Source organism: Dryas octopetala, chromosome 2 (genome assembly GCF_963921425.1).
Source record: "Dryas octopetala chromosome 2, drDryOcto1.1, whole genome shotgun sequence".
NCBI classification, from domain to species: Eukaryota; Viridiplantae; Streptophyta; class Magnoliopsida; order Rosales; family Rosaceae; genus Dryas; species Dryas octopetala.
In genome coordinates, this window is record NC_141367.1 from 16,865,074 (window position 1) to 16,885,253 (window position 20,180).

Below are 20,180 nucleotides of genomic sequence, written 5' to 3' on the forward strand. Positions count from 1 at the left end.
TAATTTTATAAAAAATTAGGATTAAATACCAAATCTCAATAATTTTTTGGTATAGCATGAACACTATATAATATTTCAATTGAACTACCAAATTTAAATGTAGTTTTTTAGATTAGGTCACAAATATGTTGACCCCTTTGATTTGAGCCTTTTCCATTTGACATTTTTGTCTTTTGGCCCACATATGATGGGTGTTAGTTAAAATTTATAAGATTTTGACAAAATTATTATTGAGACTTTTATATTATCTTGAAAATTTGCTAATGTAGTCTCAACTTTATATTTAGTTGTGACTGTACGACACTCACAACTTCAAATTTAGTTGTGATTGAACGACAATCACATCTAAGTTGTGAGACAGTCACAGTTAAGTTGTAACTTAATTAAATTTTTTTTAGAGAAATTATACTACAATATAGTATAAATAGAGGTTAAAATAATATTTTTACTCAAAATAATACATAGTATAGTGGTGTGAGTTGTCTCTTTCAATTTACTAAGACAGTCACAGTTAAGTTGTGACTAGATTGATTTTTTTTTAATACAATATAGTATAAATTAATGTAATATTTGTAATGTAATATTTTTTTTATTTTTTTATTGTAGTGGCATGTGATGTAATATTTATAAATTCTAATACCTTTTACTTTATTATTTTGTTTGACTTTTCAACTAGTATCTAATCTAAAATACTATTTAATTTTGATACCTAAACTAAAAAATTATTAAAATTTAGTAGTTAACATCAATAAGCTTATAATTTTAACTCATTAAATTGTCATATAGGTCAGCAAAATGAGATTTAAAGAATTTTTAGAGAAGCTTTTAAGCCCGATGGTCGAGCCTAGTAACTAGTAAGGTCACATTTTTGGTAAAAAGTAAGGTGACATTTTCCCTCACGCACGTTTATTAATTTATTAAATATTTCGTCAATCCCCAAACGGCGACGTTTAATCGAAATTCCCATTTCCTTCACGAAAACCTCTTTGTTGCTCAGATCAGTAGATCTACTACCCCCTTGTTCTTCTTCTTCTTCTTCTTCAGCTCTGCACTTTCTTCACCACCAGATCCAAAAATGTCGCATTCCCACAGCGACACCGTTCCACTCCACCCGTCGTCCCAATCGGACATCGACGAGATCGAGAACCTGATCAACGCCAGCGTCCAATCTGTGGGTCCCTCTGCCGTCCTCCCCGCTAAACCCCCTAGTCCCCCACGCGCCTCCATCCCCGTCTCCTCCTCCCCCTTCATCCAATCCAACCTCCCCCTGCCCTCCGCCCCCGCCTCCTCCGCCAATAAGAAGCCGCCATCTGTCCCCGCCCCTCCCCCAATTCCCTCCGCCAACAACGGCCCCAACCCCAACATCTCCGCTTCCGGGTTCGGGTCCCCGCCCAACACCTTAACGGAGCCCGTTTGGGACACCGTCAAAAGAGACTTGTCAAGGATTGTTAGTAATTTGAAGCTGGTGGTGTTTCCCAACCCGTATCGTGAGGACCCCGGAAAGGCTCTCAGAGATTGGGATCTTTGGGGTCCCTTCTTCTTCATTGTGTTCCTGGGTCTCACGCTTTCATGGTCTGCTTCCGTCAAGAAGGTGATCATCTTTCATGGGCTTTTTTTTTTTTTTTTGTTTCATTTGATTTCAATATTAGCTTGTGTTTTACTTGATCGAATGACGAATTGGAAATTGTTTTCAGTCTGAGGTTTTTGCTGTTGCATTTGCTGTGCTTGCTGCTGGTGCTGTCATTTTGACATTGAATGTACTCCTACTGGTACTTACCCATCTCTGTCTCTATACTTATGTTGATTTGTTTCTGTTGGGTTTTAGAACTCAAAAATTTTCATGTGAATGGGAAATCCGTAAAACTAAGATGCCTCCATTAGAATGTATTATCTATAGTGAAAAAAATAGAGTATTTTTCTCATGCGGTGTTAGCATGGAATGTTGTCAGACTCTGAATCGTAGATTGGGTAGAGTTCCGGACGAATGTGTAAATCCATAAAACTAAGATGCCTTCATTAGAAATCTTCTTACTTGCATGTAGTATCTATAGAAGAAGAAGAAAAAATAAACTCGTGTGGTGTGAAGCAATATAGTATGTTAGCATGTTATGTTGTAGACTCTAAATCAAATCATGACCGTTGATTAGGTAGAATTTGTTGTCCTGATTTATAGTCTGAAAATGTAGAATGCTAGTTATTTTGGCATGAGATGATTCTACTAAAAAAGTAAGAAGCTTAAAAATGTTGTCTTTTCAGGGTGGACACATAATTTTCTTCCAGAGCCTAAGTCTGCTGGGTTATTGCTTATTCCCTCTGGACATTGGAGCCCTAATCTGTATGGTGAAGGACAATGTGATATTGAAGGTTGTTGTGGTGAGCGTAACATTGGCATGGAGTTCTTGGTCTGCCTATCCTTTCATGAGTTCAGCTGTCAACCCCAGGAGAAAAGCCCTCGCGCTTTACCCTGTTTTCCTACTGTATGTATCTGTTGGTTTTCTCATCATTGCCATTGATTAAAACATCAGAACTAAGCATTGCTGTTACATAGGAATTTTGTGGGGTGCTTCATTTTCTGACTTGTTGCTTGCGATTTGGGAGCTCCTTCTGTCTCTGCCTATATCATATTTGTTGTATGAAACTTCTTACATAATTTTTAATGCTATCACGTCTCATACTTGCAACTGCTGTGATAAGATGAGTACTTCATTCATGTTCAATGTGACGTGTGATGCAATTTATACCAAAACAAATGTGATTATGGTTAGAAACTTAGAAGCACTAAATCTTTTTTTGAATGAAATTTCTGAATTGCATTGTAAATGCGTGTGTTTAAAGCCGTGCATGCATGTGAACTTTTACTATGATTTTTTTAGGAAAACAGAGGTTGTAACCAGAACATTGAACCCTGTCATGCCTGTGGTATTGGGGGCATGTTATCACACCTAGGTCAGTTGCTGTCATTAGGGCTAGAAATTTTTGTACAACGTTGCATATAATTGGTCATGTGACGAGCACATGAAGGGTTGAATGTGAGAGACCCGCATACAAGATTTTTTCCTTGAGGACATGCTGGTGGGCTTTAGTTATTATATGATTCAGCCATAGATGTGCTCTTAAAGGTATCCTATTATATCATGTCAAGCATATCAAGTAATTTAGCTCACCACTGAGCCTCATAAAGGAAAAAAGAGGAGAAAAGAAAAAGACATGCCACATCCTGAAGACTTTGCCCCTGCTACTATAAACATTGAAGCTCTCCCAATCCCTAAGTGTTTGCATCACTAATTTTACATCATAGATCTTGATGTCCTGCACTGTAAGTAAAGTTATTTGCATGCAGAAGTGAGATTTTAAGCACTGTATTAGGGGTTGCCTGCAAATATTCCCAGTATTTTGTTAATTAGCACACGGGTATTCTTCAGGAAAATGTGAAAGATGAGAATAGTTTCCTCCTCTCATGTTCTTTAGAACTTGAGAGTCCTTTTTTTTTTTTTTTTTCCTCGAAATGATTTTTTATTTTTCTTTGATTTTCTGAACAATCTATATAAAGGTCTCCAATCTCAGAAATTCTCAATGGATGTGAAAGAGTTGTAACAGTTGCAACCATCTGTAGTTCAGGTTGTCAGTGCGTGGTCTGATTCCTCAACACTTGGAAAGAAGAAATGAAAAGAAATCAAGTTCTCGATTTAGTAAAGCTGTGTAATACCCAAAAAAAAAAGTACTAAACCCTTTACACATTGGTAATTGTTTTTGACAATCCAGTCGTATCATTTTGAGTTCGTATCTAGTATTGAGCAATCCTAGGGCTACTCCAAATGTAGGGTCGTTGACCTTTTAAGCATTGATCAACCTTAGATGTTCATAAAGAACTGTTGTTTGTCCAAAGAATCTCTCAAGAGTCAAGACTATAATATAACCTTAAACTAAACCCCACTATTAGGAGGTCACCCAGCCCAGCCCAGCCCACCAGATTGGGTCAAAGTTCAATGAACCACTAGATCGCTTAGTACTGACAAAAAGCCTACAAATTAAGCCCACAGGGGTTGAGACAAATATCGCAACTAGTTGAATCAACCAGTACCGCTGGCACAAGAAAGGCTTCTATGTAACGGATTTATACATTTATTTTGGGGTCAATTATAATTTATCCTTCTAAATTATTGGGGAATTCGCACTTTGCCCCTCAAATTAATTTTTTGACAGTTAATCCTCCATATTATATTCCGTCATACAAAAGACCTTCAATCCGTAAAAAAAAAATAGTATTCTTTGTTAGTTTTGCACACGTGGCGCTCAGAAAGGTAAAAAAAATGGCTCATTTGACTTTTTTTTATGGAAGAGGGTTAAATGTAAGGCTGGGTTTTTAACCGCAAATATCGAATAACTGACGACCGGTCGGCTTGGTATCGGCGTCGAAAACGGCATGCGATATCACGAACCATCGGAATACCGACACCGAAAAATACACCGCCCATATCTGCAATCTCTCTTCTTCTTCAGTATGTTATTCTTCTTCTCCTGGTTTTGCAGGTTACCCAATGTGTTCTTCTTCTTCTTCTTCTTTGGGTTAGAGGCTGGGCGCGGGCTTGGCAGTGCGTGGAGGCCTTAAAGAAGAAGAAGAGGTGTTGTAGGCGAGGGAGCCGGAGAAGAAGAAGAGAATTGGCAATGTGGCCGGAGAAGAAGAGAGAGGAGAGAGAAGGTGACCGACCACCATCGAGAAGCTGGCAAACCACCACCGATACCGAAGTTGTCAGAAACTGAACTTGTCGGTGGCGGTAACAGTTGCGTTCCTCCCCTTTTCACTGATGTCGAGACAGTTTTCAATTTAGGTGAATCGGTTCGGTAACCGAACTGATTCCACTCCTAGTTAAATGTTTGATAAAACATAGTTTTGAGGTGAAGTGTAAAAATATTTAATTTGGGAAACAAAGTGCAAATCCCCCGATAGTTAGGGAAGATAAATTGTAATTAACCCTTTATTGTGTTTATGTCTCTTATGAGAAAAATAGACATAGAGAATGTGTAAAATGTGATAGGTACGCTTTTTTCCTATGGGCACACATGCAATGAATTGGCTCTGTTGGTTTAGATTTTAAAATGTGTGGACTACTCTCATATGCTCCATTGGTTTAAACCGTCAATCATCCAATTATCCCAAGGTCAAGAAGCCAAAAGCCAGCAGCTTCCAAGTACAGGATCTATAGGGCTTCCATGTTAGTGAGATGACTAGACACTGCACACACAGTGATAAAATCCATGTTTATTGCTCTTTGGGACACTATAAAATATGATTCATTTCATCACTAATGGGCACTTTATAAAATGATTCATTTCAACAAGACGTTTATAATTTTGACCCGTGTTTTGAAAAGTTAATTCTTTTGAATAATGAATTTATTTAGAAATCAAATTACTCAAAAGATCAAGAAGGTCAAAATTGGAGTCGAATTGATCGAATATACATAAAAGCTTAAAAATGTTGATTTTAGAATCGAGTTAGTCTAGTGGATATATTTGTGTCGTAAATATGATTGAAAACAGGTCCAAAGAGAAAATAAAAACAAAACATAAATCAAGATTATAAATGTCTCATTAAAATGGATCATTTACGAGTTTTTCCTAAAATAATCAAATCAAGGAAGCCTCTCCAATATTTGGAAAAGGAATTTTCTATAATAAAATGGGTTTAATAAATTACCCAAACCTGACCCATCACGATTCATAATTACCCACAAAAACAGCTTTCCAGGAAAGAAGTAATGAATAGTGGCATTTATAGATAGGTAAGATTGTGGTGCAGTTTTGACCAGATTTTGAGTTAAAAAGTCAAAGCCCAAGATTTTGAGTGAACATAGAAGAGTAAAAAACATTTGCTTTCATCTTCAGAATTCTGAGGAAGATAGGAAAGCAAGAAAAGAGCATTTGCTGCATTTTCTCCTTTAGAATTCAGATTCTGATATGACTTGACAGTAGGCCCTTGTATTGTAACTTTTAAGATACTAGGTAATGGGTTCGATGAGTTATAATTAAATAAATATTTTATTAACAAATTGCCAGATTGTTGAATTTTCATTTTATATATAATACTAAACATGTGTTGTTTTTTTTTTTTTTTTTTTTTGGGTCATGATACTAAACATGTGTTCAAGCATGAACTCTCTTTTCACATTTGAGGCTTAATTGGTTAAAGATAAGAACGAAATTGTCAAAATATATGGCTGGACTTTTATAAACTAGCAATGGAAATCAGCTAATTGGCAGAACTACTGAGACAAACTCATATTGTATGCATATATGGAGATAAATTTCCTCTTCTCTTTCTTTTTTCTTTTTTCCTTTTGTGAATCTCTTATCTTTCTTTGTCAACTTTCTCTAGCTGCGCATAATATAATTACTGAGTGCATATAAGAGGCAATGATGTGTAGTTTTGGTTGATCACTAAAACCCCATATATAGTAACAAAGAGAATATGACTACAAATATATAGTCTGTCTCTAAAATTGTTCACTGCAATGTGAATATGGGCGATGGATTAATGAATACAAATTTTGTGTAGTTTCTCAAAAACTCAAGAGTTAATCTTAAAGCAAGTTTTAACTTTTAAGCATTGTAAGATATACTCTACATTGTAGTTTAATAATCCAAATAGTCTAGGACCATCCTGCAAATTAAAATTAGACAAATAAAAAATCATCTGTTTGTTTAAATTGTGATCATTTTAGTATTATTCCATTTATTCGATGACAATTATATATCTTAATGATTTCAAATTTATCTAATTTTTTTAAGGTTGATTTTTAAATAAAAAATTAAAAAATAAATAGTTCGGATCATTAAATTACAATGTAAAGTATGTCCTACAATATATTCATTTATTTGCCCAAAAAAACAATATATTCATTTAAAAACCTTATTTAATAATTTTAATGGATCCTTCATTAGAAAACGATTATGTATATATGAATGCAAGTTACACTTTTGTTTTGGTGGTCAAGTTACACTATATATTGTTTTTGCAGTTTGGATAATTTTCAATTTTTCTTACTCTAGTTCGTATGCTTCAAAAAGTTTTAGTCAAATTCTCTTAATTTATTTTAGTTTGCAATCGAATTCGACCTCAAATACAAATTAAAGTAAATCATATAGATTTAATTGAAACTTCTTTGAACAATATGGATTAAATTGAAAAATAAACTAAATTGCATGGAATAAAATGTAATTTGGCATTTCGAATTTCACTAAAAAGATTAGCACTATTACGTATGGGTGTGGTGTATAGTTGTATACACGCAGTCCATCCGTCTATAATTCTATATGTATGGAGCATCATCATCAACTGATGCTGCTACTGTGGAAAACAGTGAAGAAAACAGTGAAGATGGTACAGTTTTATCATAACTGCTGTTTGGTTTTGGTTTACGTGGGCATGAAATGAAAAACTCACAACTGTACGGTCCGACCTACTCGTCTTCTGAGTTCTGAGATGCTCACTGAGTCACTGTAATTGTGACAGTCCATTTGTAACTATCATTTTGATCCAGAGATTACGTGTTTGTGAATTGTGCTGTGTGTGACAGTCTGTGTTTGTGGTGAGCTCGTACGGCCATTAATACTGAGACCAAAAAACACAGGTTGCTTTACGTGGTGGCCGAGCTTTACTTGCAAGTCTGGTCATCTATGCTCTCTGTTTTGTGGGGTCGAGTTTTTTTTTTTGGTGACGAAATGATGGAAATGGGAGTCAGAGGAACGAAGCCCAAAACGATTCTCCAAGCGATTTTGCAAGCAATGAGGCTGCTTTGGACAAAGAGCCAACCCAACCTTTCAGAATATTTCTTTCTTTCTATCTCACACACATATCATCAAACAGTTGGTGATCACTTCTCATTTATCAAAAAATGGAAAAACAAAAAGCAACAAAACAAAAGTTATGATAGAATAGAGATTGATTCTTATCCCACCTGGTATCTTTTAACTGGGTTTTTGTATCTAAATTTATTCTGATTAATCTTTTCACATTTATGTGTATATGTTTATAGATGTAGGTTATGTAGCTGGCTCAAGCTGTTGTCATGGTTGAGAGACAACACCCACGCTCTGATTTCCCACGCACTTATCAATAAGCTGGCTCAAGCAGTCAAGCTGGTTCTCATTTATCAATAATAATACACACAAATATGACAATGATTATTTGCTACATTGATTTGTAATGTAATAGTAATACAAAGTTGTTTTTGTTATCCTCACACCCTTAATAATAGATAAGGTCCCACCCTCATTTGAGAGTAATTTGCATCAAATTCTAGATGTCCCTTTAATTATTATGTATCAATTATGTCAACTACATAGTCTACATGGCAAATTAGAAGTGTAGAGGCATTTATATTTGAAAAAAGAAAAAGAAAAGTGGTCCAACATAGATCAAATATAGTTTGAATTAGTCTTTCTAATAATTTTATGTTTCCCACATTTTTAAGGTTAGTTTGAAATTTGTCTACAAGCTTAACATAAGCATAACTCAAATAGAGATAATGAGTAGAGTAATGAATTAGAATTATAATGAGTATTAAGTTAAATATTATATAAATAAAAAACAAGAATTATTTTGAATTTCATGTTGATTTTGATTTTATTCATACCCATAAACTTTGGTGGAAACAAAATGTTTTGTTTGGGAAATTGATTTGCAATTACTCATATATTACTAGCTGATAATGACAACCATTTGAAATTGTTTTGCACACATAAACAATGTCACCAACTTTAAAACTTTTGTTCTTATCATATTACACGTAACAACTAATTTTGTTCTTCTTCTAAAAGAAAAAAAATATTTTCTATTTCTCCCTCCTCCCCATCTTCTTCCACCCTCTTTTTCCTTTTGCTCCATTATTCATATACTTGAATTTGAAATTGATATGGAGAGTCCCATTCACGCGAATTTAGAGGATGTGGTTATGGACTTGTGGCTACTTGGTTATCAATACTGGAGCTGCTGTACCCTTTTTATTAATCATCATCATTCATCACACATAGATACCTACCATTATAAAACCATTTAATGGGTGAAATAGGCTTTGAAAATCCAATAAATATAAGGCATAAAAAAGGGTGTGTCTCAGACCTCTAGGACAGGCTAAGAACACAGATCCTTGTGCACAGAACCCATCATAACAACCCTACACATGCATTAACCCCATAGTGTTGTGTATACAGGATGGGCTCAGCACCCTTCACCCTTTAAGAGTTAGACACTTGTTATGGGGATACTGCCACATTGGTTTAGCTTAAGATAAGAGTAAGACCCTACTAAACCACATTAATAAGAGCCCCAGAAAATGGCCTCAAAGTCTCAAACCAAGGATTATTTGCTGATTTCAAAATTAAAAAACACTCAAAATCCGAAAAAGAGAATCACCACCATATCCAAATCCAATCCATTTTATTGTGAACTGCATTCTCAATCTTTCAAGATTTCCTTGACTACTTCAAGCAACTTTGGGCAGAAAATCTGTTGCAATTAGTGACAAACCATTGGAGGTAGTATAAACCTCTCATCTCCAAACATAGACTACATAGTTACATGTGACCCAAAAGCTGAATGGGGTCCAATATTACCTTCTATCAATGCCTGCTTATATTTTTTCTGCTTTCCTTTCTTATCTCATATAAATTTGTTAAGTTGTTATTTGTTAAACCCATTAATGATCTGTTATATGATATTAACTTATTCCATATAATGCTCGCAAACCCACATGCACATGTGTATTTTACCTTTCTGGGATTCAATAGGGAGCCGGTTTTATTACAGGCTTTCCAACCAATTCACATTTTTACCCACTCGTATTATTGTATGGTAAATTTCCGCACTTACAGACATTAATGGGTGTTCGAACGCCAACTAAAATGCAAACGCTTGCTAATGTTCTCACTTAAAATTTTTCGTAAATTCTCAATATACTGAAATGATTCAAACTTTCGCTAATATATGCGTTATTTCACTCAAGTGGTGAACTTGTGTATTGATTAGGGGGTGAATGTAGCAGTACATCCCATTAATCTCATTCTTAATTTGTCCCATTCCAAGATCTTGAAACATCACCCCTCTCTCATTTCACAATCCTTGGTCCTTCATGGCAGAGAGCAACAAGGGAGCAACTCATTCAAATTCTCCATAATAGCATACAGGGCAAAAGTCCAACAAAAACCCCTGTAAATCACTCAATCCCCAAAACCCAATAGGCCCCATCTCTGATTCTTCCCAACCCCAAATTCCAGAAACCCTTTTTGTTTTTTCCTACCCCCCTGCTGTTCTCTTTGTACTTATATCCGACCCCTCTTGGCCAGCCACTTCCTCCCATCTCATAAGCCATCCCTTTTCCCTTTTCAACCATTTTTTTCTTTTCTTTTCACCTCTGCTTTATTCTCCCTCCCTCTCTCTCAGACTCTCAGTCCACTAACTTCTCAGTTTCCACAGTCCCTTCAAATAAACAAAATAATTCCAAAATCCCCGAACTCCTATAAATTGAGAGAAACCCATTTCTAAATTCTCACTTCCTCATTCTCTATAAATTGAGCCAAACCCATTTCTTAGAAACTCAAGAATTCTCACCCCCTCTTCTCAAATCCTCACTTACCCAAACCCATCTCTTCAAACCATACACACTCATCACTCACCAGTCATCTCTCTCTCTCTCTCTCTCCACAATTTACACCACCCAATACCAAAACAACCACACACATATCAAAACAATGAAAGAGTATTGGACCTCCTTGGCCTCCTTACTAGGCGTGTTGGCCTTCTGCCAGAGCCTCCTCCAAGCAGTGTTCCCACCTGAGCTTCGCTTCGCCATTGTCAAGCTGTTCAACAAGCTCTTCCACTGGTTCTCCTCCTACTACTACTTCGACATCACTGAGATCGACGGCGTCAACACCAACGAGCTCTACAACGCCGTCCAGCTCTACCTGAGCTCCACCGTCTCCATCTCTGGCACGCGCCTCAGCCTCACGCGCGCCCTCAACTCCAGCGCCATCACCTTCGGCCTCTCCAACAACGACTGCATGGTCGACACCTTCAACGGCGTCACCGTCCTCTGGGAACACGTGGTCACCCAGCGGCAGTCCCAGACCTTCTCCTGGCGGCCATTGCCGGAAGAGAAAAGGGGTTTCACTCTGCGAGTCAAGAAGAGAGACAAGTACCTCATTCTCAATACATACTTGGATTTCATAATGGACAAGGCTAATGAGATTCGGAGAAAGAATCAAGATCGGCTACTATACACGAATTCGCGAGGTGGGTCGTTGGATTCGAGAGGCCATCCATGGGAATCAGTGCCTTTCAAGCATCCAAGCACGTTTGACACATTGGCTATGGACCCGAAATTGAAGAAGGAGATCATGGACGACCTTAACGACTTTGCCAATGGACAAAGCTTTTATCAGAAAACAGGGAGGGCCTGGAAGAGGGGTTACCTTCTTTATGGTCCCCCGGGAACTGGGAAATCGAGCATGATTGCTGCCATGGCCAATTTTCTTGGGTACGATATATATGATCTTGAGCTCACTGAGGTGCATACTAATTCTGAGCTGAGGAAGTTGCTGATGAAGACTAGTTCTAAGTCTATTATTGTGATTGAGGACATTGATTGTTCAATCAATCTGACTAATAGGAAGAAGAAGAATAGTGCTGGTACTAATTTGACCAGTCCTGGTAGGACCAATTACTATGATTCAGCTGGAGGTGGGGTTGGTGGTGAAGAGAGTGGTGGGAATTCGATTACGCTTTCAGGGTTATTGAATTTCACTGATGGGTTGTGGTCTTGTTGTGGGAGTGAGAGGATTTTTGTGTTCACAACCAACCACATTGAGAAGCTTGACCCTGCATTGTTGAGGAGTGGTAGGATGGATATGCATATATTTATGAGTCATTGTTCATTGCCGTCATTGAAGATTCTGCTGAGGAATTACTTGGGGTTTGAGGAGGGGGATTTGGGTTGTGGGGTTGTGGAGGAATTGGAAGGGGTTTTGGAGAAGGCTGGGATGACCCCAGCTGATGTGAGTGAGGTGTTGATCAAGAACAGGAGGGATAAGGACAAGGCTGTGAGGGAGTTGGTGGAGGCTTTGAAGGTGAGGGCAGAGAGGAACCAGAAGAAGATTAAAGGTGATGATCATGATTTGGTGGAAGATGAAGAAGAGGAGCAGGAGAAGAGGGCATTGGAGAGTCCTAATAAACAAGGGTGTGACCTAAACTTTGAGGACAGCTGCAAGAAAGGTGATGATGATCATCAAAAAGAAGGCGATGATGATGACATGAAGGAAAAATGAAGATTATTATTGGGTTTCTTTTATCACTTTTATCTCTTTTTTTTTTTTTTTTTGGCTTTTTTGTGTTTTGGTGCAGAGAGAAATTAAAATGGGGGTTGGAAAATGGAAAAGGCTGAATATTGAATATTGATCTTCAAATTTTTTGTTTTGGGGGCTTGGGAAGAACCGAAGAACATGAGAAAATGAAAAGCTTTCTATCCAATTCTAACATGTTATAAAACCAAAAAAAAAATATCTGTGTTGGTAGTTTTTTGAATGATGAAATCAAAATCTATTAATTTAGTTGCAGCAGCCAAAAGAATAATGAAATTAATACTATTATATGTGATCCATAGATAAGGCTAGTTTCATGTGGTTTGGTTGGCCATATGATTATGATACGAGTTCTTTTCTACATTGCTTTATTTTATGTATTAAAAAATTGGTGCAGATGTTTCCATTCATATCTTGTTAAGTTGTTATATTTAGGAGGGTCTTTTGGGGGTTTGTCATTGGAATTTACAGATTTACCCATTAGGCCATTACACTTGCTATGTGCTAGCTAGCTGAGGCTGAGCTGTTTGTGAGAGAGCAGCTGGGGGGGCTGGAGTGCACATGGGCAGCTTTGCCTCTTGATGGAGATGTTGGGATTTGGGAATTTATTTACATTATATGATTATAACTTATAAGCCCCCCACCAGTTCTTATGCCTCTTTTAGTAACCATTGGATAAAATCTAATGGTTGGCATTAATTCAAAGCAAAATATTTTATTGGAGTTGGAATAAAGTTTGGATGTCGATCAGTATATTGCGATGCAACAGTTACTGACTGTATTTTCATGGTTAACCAAGACTGTGTTTTCATGGTTACCAAGTGATTTAAAACGTTGCCACAAAATGAATACCAATGGTTATGACAGTTATGTTGTGACTACAACTATCCGAAGGTATTTGGCCATATCATGTGTGGTGGCTTGAATTACTACTAAGTAACTAGTTTGATATATATTGTAACTATTGTTGATTTATTTTGTAAAAATTTAAGTTTTTGAGGTTTCATAATTGTCTAAACTATCAGAGTTTTCAGAAGGTTCTAAATTCAAAATCTACAACAACAATCTTTTATCATTTATCATGTTAACTAAGAGGGAGTTGCTTCGATACTGTTTACATTTTAGAGAGAAGAGTGATTTACATCTTGTGGTTTAGTGATTGTCTACCAATAATATAGCATGAGAAGTGAGTAGGTTAAGAAAATAGGTTTGCCTTTTCCCAAGAAAAATCTTAAGCAAAGTGGTTTCAAAGTGGATGTTTTTAAGGGTTATGCTACACGTACCCTTCATTCATGTTCTTTTTATGCAGAATTTAAAAGTTCTTTGAAGAAAAAAAAAAGTTCACTTTTTTTTTTTTTTTTTTTTTTTCTGGAAATCGGTGTCATTTTAACTCAGAAAAACAAAATTCTTCAGGGAATTGATTAAAGGGAAAAAAAATGTATTTCATTATTGATCTCAGCTTGCATTTGAAAAACAGAGAAAGGGTTTGGTAACCCAATTGAGTTTTTCTCACAAAATTTTGAGTTTGCTTTGTCTGCTTGCACTCAAGTTTGACTCCAATGATATTCCACTCCTAGGGAGAGAGTTTTCTACTAATTATGCCATGTTTGAAACAGCTGTGTTAATGGATAGGAACACAGAGGGTACTTTGGGAATAAGACGCATGGAAAGGTGAAACAGCCAAACAAGCCCCAGATTTTGTGTTTGGAAAAGGAGGATTGAGTTTGCAAAAGCAGCGAGAAAAGTCTTTGCTTCTAATGAGGAAAAAGTTGACATTTTTTTGGTGTTGATTTTGATATTGAGTTGGAAAGGCAATGGATTGTCAAGCCCAGAGTAGATCTTGGCCTGCGTGGTGACATGTGACAAACAACCTCTAAATTTTTGTCATGAAAAACATGCCTTGTGACTTTGTGAGTAGCATCAAGGCCATAAAATTAAAGGTGCACCTTTTGAGTGTATTCAACAAAGTTTTATTTTTCTTTTCTTGTTTCCTTTTCTCTTTTCCTCTTTCTTTTGGTAGGAAAAGAATAAGATAGACACGTGCTTCTCATATTCAATTTATGTTAGTTTTAGACGTAAATATAAAATCAATACAATAATACCAAAATAATTAGTAGAGGATTCAAATTCCTAATTAGTGCTAGGCATCAATGCCGTTTTGCTAATTTTCTCATCATTTTTTTAATAGGAATCAGTTTGGATAAATTACTTTTATAATTCAAATCTTTTGTTACATTCAAGATGCATATTTGGTGAATAAATATAGTCATCCAAACATTACTATCTACCAATACACAATATGTACGAATTTTGTGTTAAATTGATTTTTGTGAAAAAAAGCCGTACAAGTTATAAAGATGAATAGACTATAAAGAAGTTCCAGAGGTTGAAAGAAAGTTGTATATCTTTACTATTAGAAAGTTATGAGAAAAGTTTAGTGTTATAGGCTTTACCAAAACAGTATTGCCTAAAATACGTTTTATTCAACAAATCAATCATTTTAAAACAACATAATAAATAAGGGTATAGTTGTAAAATATAATGATTAAAATAAAATTTAAAAATACAAAACATATCTCATTATCTTAAAAAGTGAAGAGAGGGGTAGAAATAACAAATAAGAACAAAAAAAAAAACAAAAAACAAAGTAAAAATAAAATTGACACTTGCGGAGGGGGCGTACCAAGATGCTAGTATTTATAATTGCAAAGAATTTTGACCATTCTTCTTATTTTTTTTTTTTTTGGGCCACTGTTCTTCTTCTTTTAACTATAGCCAACATGTCATTTCATTTTTCCTTTCCTGGCCTAATACAAATAAAGAAGAAGAAGCAAAATGCACCATCCATGCCTATTTCAATTTGGGAAAGCAGGCATCCATTCCTAAACATCACCATCCATGTTAAGCATATAACATCATTGCCTCCTATTAATTTCAGTATTTCTCTTCCATGGAAATCAACACAAAGATTTTGATTCTTATTGTTCCCCATTGAGGCATGTTACTTGTCCCACAACAAAAGAAAGTACGGTTTGCATTTTGTCCCAACAATTAGTCCAATGATGCCCATTGGCATATCCAAAAATGAGAATAAGTTCAATGGTGTGCAGCTTAATCAAAAGTAAAATATACCTTTCAACCGTACCTGATGATGTTAGACCTATTAATAAAACAAGAGATTAATATTATTTTACTCCTCAAATTATTATACTTGTACCAGTTTGCTCCTTAAACTTTTAATTTGAAAAATAAGGACCTTGACTTTTTCAATTTTGCCAATTGAGGTTCTCCTGATAATTTACACATTTTTCATCCAAATCTTTGTGGGCAAAATGGTCTCTTTCATTTAGATCTTACCATTTTTTCTTCATGCATCATTTTTCCTTTCTTCATTTCACGCTAAATTTTGGTTGATCATCCCTACATTTTGAATGAAAAATATGAAAATTGACGAAAAAACCTCAATTGGAAATTGAAAAAGTGAGGGTCCTTAATTTTCCAAATTAAAAATCTGGGGAGCAAATTGATATAAGTGTAATAGTCTGAAGAATAAAATGACATTAATCCCATAAAACAATTAGAGCTGATGAATTTGTTGACTGAACTGGTTGTCCAAACTAGGGATGACCGAATGAGGTCGGGTTGAGTAGCCATCGGCCTTATTCTATTAGGGGTAAATCTGGGATACAAAATTGGTTTTAGGGATATAAAAAATAAAGCCCACGTTCAGCAGGGCGGGTTTGAGTAATACCCACAAGTCTCGCCAAGTATATACATATGTATGATATGTATTATTATACATAGAGGACTCTTTGCTTGAAGTATATCACATTTTTAGGAATAATGAGATATGACTTATAGAAATTACTCTATATTGTAGTTCGATAATTGAAACCTTTTATTTTCTAAGTTTTAATTCAAAAATCGTCTTTGCAAAAAATTAGACAAATTAGAAACCGTTAAGACATCTTATTGTGATCAAATAAATAGATAAACATAATAATTTTGGTAAATACTTGAAATGATGACTATTTAATCAAATAGTTAAATGATTTCTTATTTTTCTAATTTTTTGCATGAATAATCTTTAAATTGAGACTTAAAATATAGACGACCTCGATTATCAAACTACGATATGAAGTGGGTCCTTCAAACTATACCTCATTATGCTTACAATGAGATATATCTTAACTGAATGGCTCTGATTAAACATATATATAAATATATATATACATTGATTTTGATATCGAGTTGGAAAGGCAAATCTGGCATGGGCTATATTGGTTATGCCTTTGGGCTGGGATTTAGGGTAAGTGGGTTGGTTTATCGGCGTTGTACTGTTGTGTTTAGGTGGTTAAAGGAATTGATGTGGAAATGTCTAGATATTACAGTCTATGTGGGTTCTTGACTAGTTGGCAATGAAATGTGAATGCAATGCCCAACCCATATAATAACCAGTAGGCCATGCCAGAATCTCAATGAGCCCAATAGCATATAGCCTAATATCCTAACAGTTCTCCGGGTCTCCATAATTCTAATGATTTTCTCTTAGCAATGACTTGTCCTAGGTTGAAAATTGAGGATTAAAAAAAAAATTTGTAATTTTAAGCCCTCTAGTCATTTCAAAACTCTCCTAAAAACTGAGTTACGAATCGAACTAAATTGACCGGATCGAATTTAGTTTATTTTACTATCAAATCAAATCAAACCAAAATGAGCGGTTTGTAGTTTTCAATGGTAAAATTTTTGATTTTAACCAAATCAAATTAGCACTTATAATATATTAATTGATTTATATGGTTACATCTAAGAATAATCTGCTCTAAAAAAATATGACATAATTACCAAATAAGTAAAACAAGACTGTATATCTTAAATCGTTGGATTAAATATCGTCAAAATTTAATCCACACTTTACTTGCTAGAGGAAATCCCATACTGTGTATTGATCTGTTCTCTTTCTCTCTCTCTGGCCGTCGCCCCAGTATATATTCCGGGAAAATAAGAGCGATAAAGTATCAAAGAAGAGTTTTTTTTTTTTTTTTTTTTTTTTATGGTTCTGGTTTGAGGGTGTTTGTGGGTTGGGATTAGTTTTTGCTTTAGAGGGTGCAACAATGGCGGGAATAGCTATAGTTTTAGATCTATTGAGAAAAAACCCAAGTCTTTATACAGCCCAAGCTGTACACTCTTCTGGGTTTTTCTCAGCCAAAGCTGCTGCTTCTGTAGTTGCTTATAAATCATTATTCGAGTATTCTCTCTCTCTCTCTCTCTCTCTCTCTCTCTCTCTCTCTCTCTCTATTATATTTTACTTGAAATTAATTGCTTACTTTTCTATATTTGTTTTATTTTACCATTACTTTGAAGATTGTCGTTGGCTGAAATTTGATCGTTTACTAACTATTTGAGTGCTATATATGCAAACAGTAATTTTAGAGCCCCAGTTGTTAAAGATTATTATTATTTACTTATTAATTATTGAATAAGTTGGTGTAGGATGTCCTATTCTTATGGGACTTAGTTGTCTGGTTGTTTCCTAGTCTGTAGGGATATCCCAGTAGTGGTGAAAGTCTGTTAGTCAGGGAACCTGTTGTTCCAAGCTATGTGCTAAGTCAGTTTTGTTTATTCTATTTTAAATGGTTTCACTCAATCAATTAATGATCAATCAAGTTGAATCAATTTCAGTCTACTGTCTTCTATTTTCTTTGAGTTTACATTTGGTATCAGAGTTACAGACAGAAAAAAAAAAAACAGAGTTCGTGTAGAAAGTCTTCACTGAGCAGCAGCTCTCTTCTACTCACTCTTGTATTGCAGCAACAACTCTCATCAGAAACTTTTGTGCAACCTGCAATTCCTTGCTTTGATGGCCATGAGCCTGAAAAAAGTTCCATGATTGTTACATGAAAATGCATATATTTAGTGCAATTGTAGGGTTTGCAATCCTAATTAAATGTTATGGGCCAATAATGAAAGGAACAAAGTTTTAACTTGACGATGCGCGCCTAAGAATTAATATGCATTACATGCAAAAACTCTGTTGGAACCCGTTCCATGAAATTTTTTTTGGGCATATACAAAAATATATCATATGAACTTGAAGTTCATGTTCTCTCAAGAACTCATTGATCTAGTCGTACATGTACAAAGATTTTGAAGAACCAAATGTTCAAAAGTGTACAATTAAAATCTACTATTCCCATAAATTTCAATCAAGAACATGAAGTTAATTTCTTGAATTTCCATTGGAATCAAAAGTGTCACAATTCAACAAATTCAATGATTTATTAGAACCTACAGTTCTACATATATAAAGAAATTATCAAGAACCTATTGTTCTATGATCTTATAGCCCACATTTTAAGGCTCATTGAATTGATCAAAATCTGACATGAACTTAAAGTTCTATTTATATTGAATCCTATGGGATTATTTCGGATTTTCAAAAGTCGAATATTGTCAAGCTTAAATTTCATGACAATTATCTTTTATGGATCATTAATATTGAGCTTCACCTTCATGGTGTGGATTTTGGATGAACATTTAATGATAGAGCAAGTAAATGGCTCAAAGATCATTTGAACCTATGAAATTTTTCAAAGGAAATATGATATCATGAACCCATAAAGGGTGATAATTTTCCCGCCATTAGGGGGAGAAAAGCCGATTCCTGTAGAACGACGTGAAATTTATGGAATGCATTAGCATTAACTTTACTTGATCCTTGTTTAAATAAATGTGAACTTAAGGTTCAAATGAACATACACTTGCCTAAATTGCAAATAAATTGAAATATAAATTGATACAAATAAAGTGACAAAGTCACATGCTACGATTGCAAAAGCCTTTGTTCAAATTGATGTCTTTATAGGACAACTGGTAGTCAAATGAATATATGACACGCCTTTAGCGTTGTAAATCTATAGACTCCAAAATGTAAAGATTATATTGAAAGGTACATACAAGCCCAATTGATTTATCCACATTCTCTAAATGATCATCCAAATGAGATGACAGTCTTAAAAAATACACAAGTCTATGAGATGAGAATTAAAGCCCTTGAAGAGGCTTGAGTACCTAATAGCTTGAAATATCTATTATGCATGCATAAGAGAATTGTGGGATACAAACAAGGTGATCATCAATGATATATTGATTCACAGTATGTACTGAATTGATTAAGGGCTATATATGATGATGTGAAACCACGTTTATGATAATGTCGACAAATAAAATGATTGGCCAAACTAGAAAGAGGCAATTCCAGTAAAATTGATTATGATTGAGAAGTGTGGATTGGTTAGACCTATAGTTCAAACACCAAATTAGAGATAATAAACCATAAAGGTTGCAAATGAGTGTTTGTTGTAAAGCGAAATTAAATCGCTAATATGGCACACGATTTCTCAATGAGACATGAGATTTGAGATTCTCCTACTATAAATGCAGCCACGAAACGTGTTCACTGCATATGAAGATTAACATTTATGAAATGCTTGAGGCACATTACCAAGCGATTTCTTAAGGATTTAAAGCCCACTTTATATTGAAATAAACATAGTGCAATGAAATACATGAGTTGCTTAAAGCAAATCCTTGAAGGATTCAAAGAGCCTGAAACTCAAATTATGTAGTCAAGTTTTTTACTATAAATATGGTTTAAATTGCCTTAATGAGTACTTTGGTGATAGATAAATCGAATTCGAATTCAATGTTGTTGCAACGTATTCAAAACTCTTGGATAAATCAATTGGAGCTCCTGAAGAGCCTTTGAAAACATACGAAAATTTGTATATATTAATGGCTGGTTATACCACGTAATTCCTCCAATG

General features: G+C 35.2%; 2 protein-coding genes across 2 annotated transcripts; both read left to right on the plus strand.

The window, feature by feature from the left end:
• The first annotated feature begins 969 nt into the window (after nucleotides 1-969).
• On the plus strand, nucleotides 970-2,670 carry LOC147293542 (protein YIP4b-like). Its single transcript, XM_086232861.1, has 3 exons — nucleotides 970-1,591; nucleotides 1,695-1,769; nucleotides 2,257-2,670. The coding sequence occupies exons 1-3, from the start codon at nucleotides 1,076-1,078 to the stop codon at nucleotides 2,515-2,517; spliced, it is 852 nt and encodes a 283-aa protein (XP_086088987.1). The 5' UTR covers nucleotides 970-1,075; the 3' UTR covers nucleotides 2,518-2,670.
• A 7,746-nt stretch (nucleotides 2,671-10,416) lies between these two features.
• On the plus strand, nucleotides 10,417-12,486 carry LOC147293543 (P-loop containing nucleoside triphosphate hydrolases superfamily protein). The gene has a single exon (XM_086232976.1). The coding sequence runs from the start codon at nucleotides 10,750-10,752 to the stop codon at nucleotides 12,319-12,321; it is 1,572 nt and encodes a 523-aa protein (XP_086089102.1). The 5' UTR covers nucleotides 10,417-10,749; the 3' UTR covers nucleotides 12,322-12,486.
• The last annotated feature ends 7,694 nt before the right edge of the window (nucleotides 12,487-20,180 follow it).

Coding starts and splice junctions, on each gene's coding strand:
- LOC147293542 (XM_086232861.1), top strand. CDS start 1,076: ATGTCGCATTCCCACAGCGACACCGTTCCACTCCACCCGTCGTCCCAA. Junction 1,592..1,694: donor GGTCTGCTTCCGTCAAGAAG/GTGATCATCTTT, acceptor AATTGTTTTCAG/TCTGAGGTTTTTGCTGTTGC. Junction 1,770..2,256: donor CATTGAATGTACTCCTACTG/GTACTTACCCAT, acceptor TTGTCTTTTCAG/GGTGGACACATAATTTTCTT.
- LOC147293543 (XM_086232976.1), top strand. CDS start 10,750: ATGAAAGAGTATTGGACCTCCTTGGCCTCCTTACTAGGCGTGTTGGCC.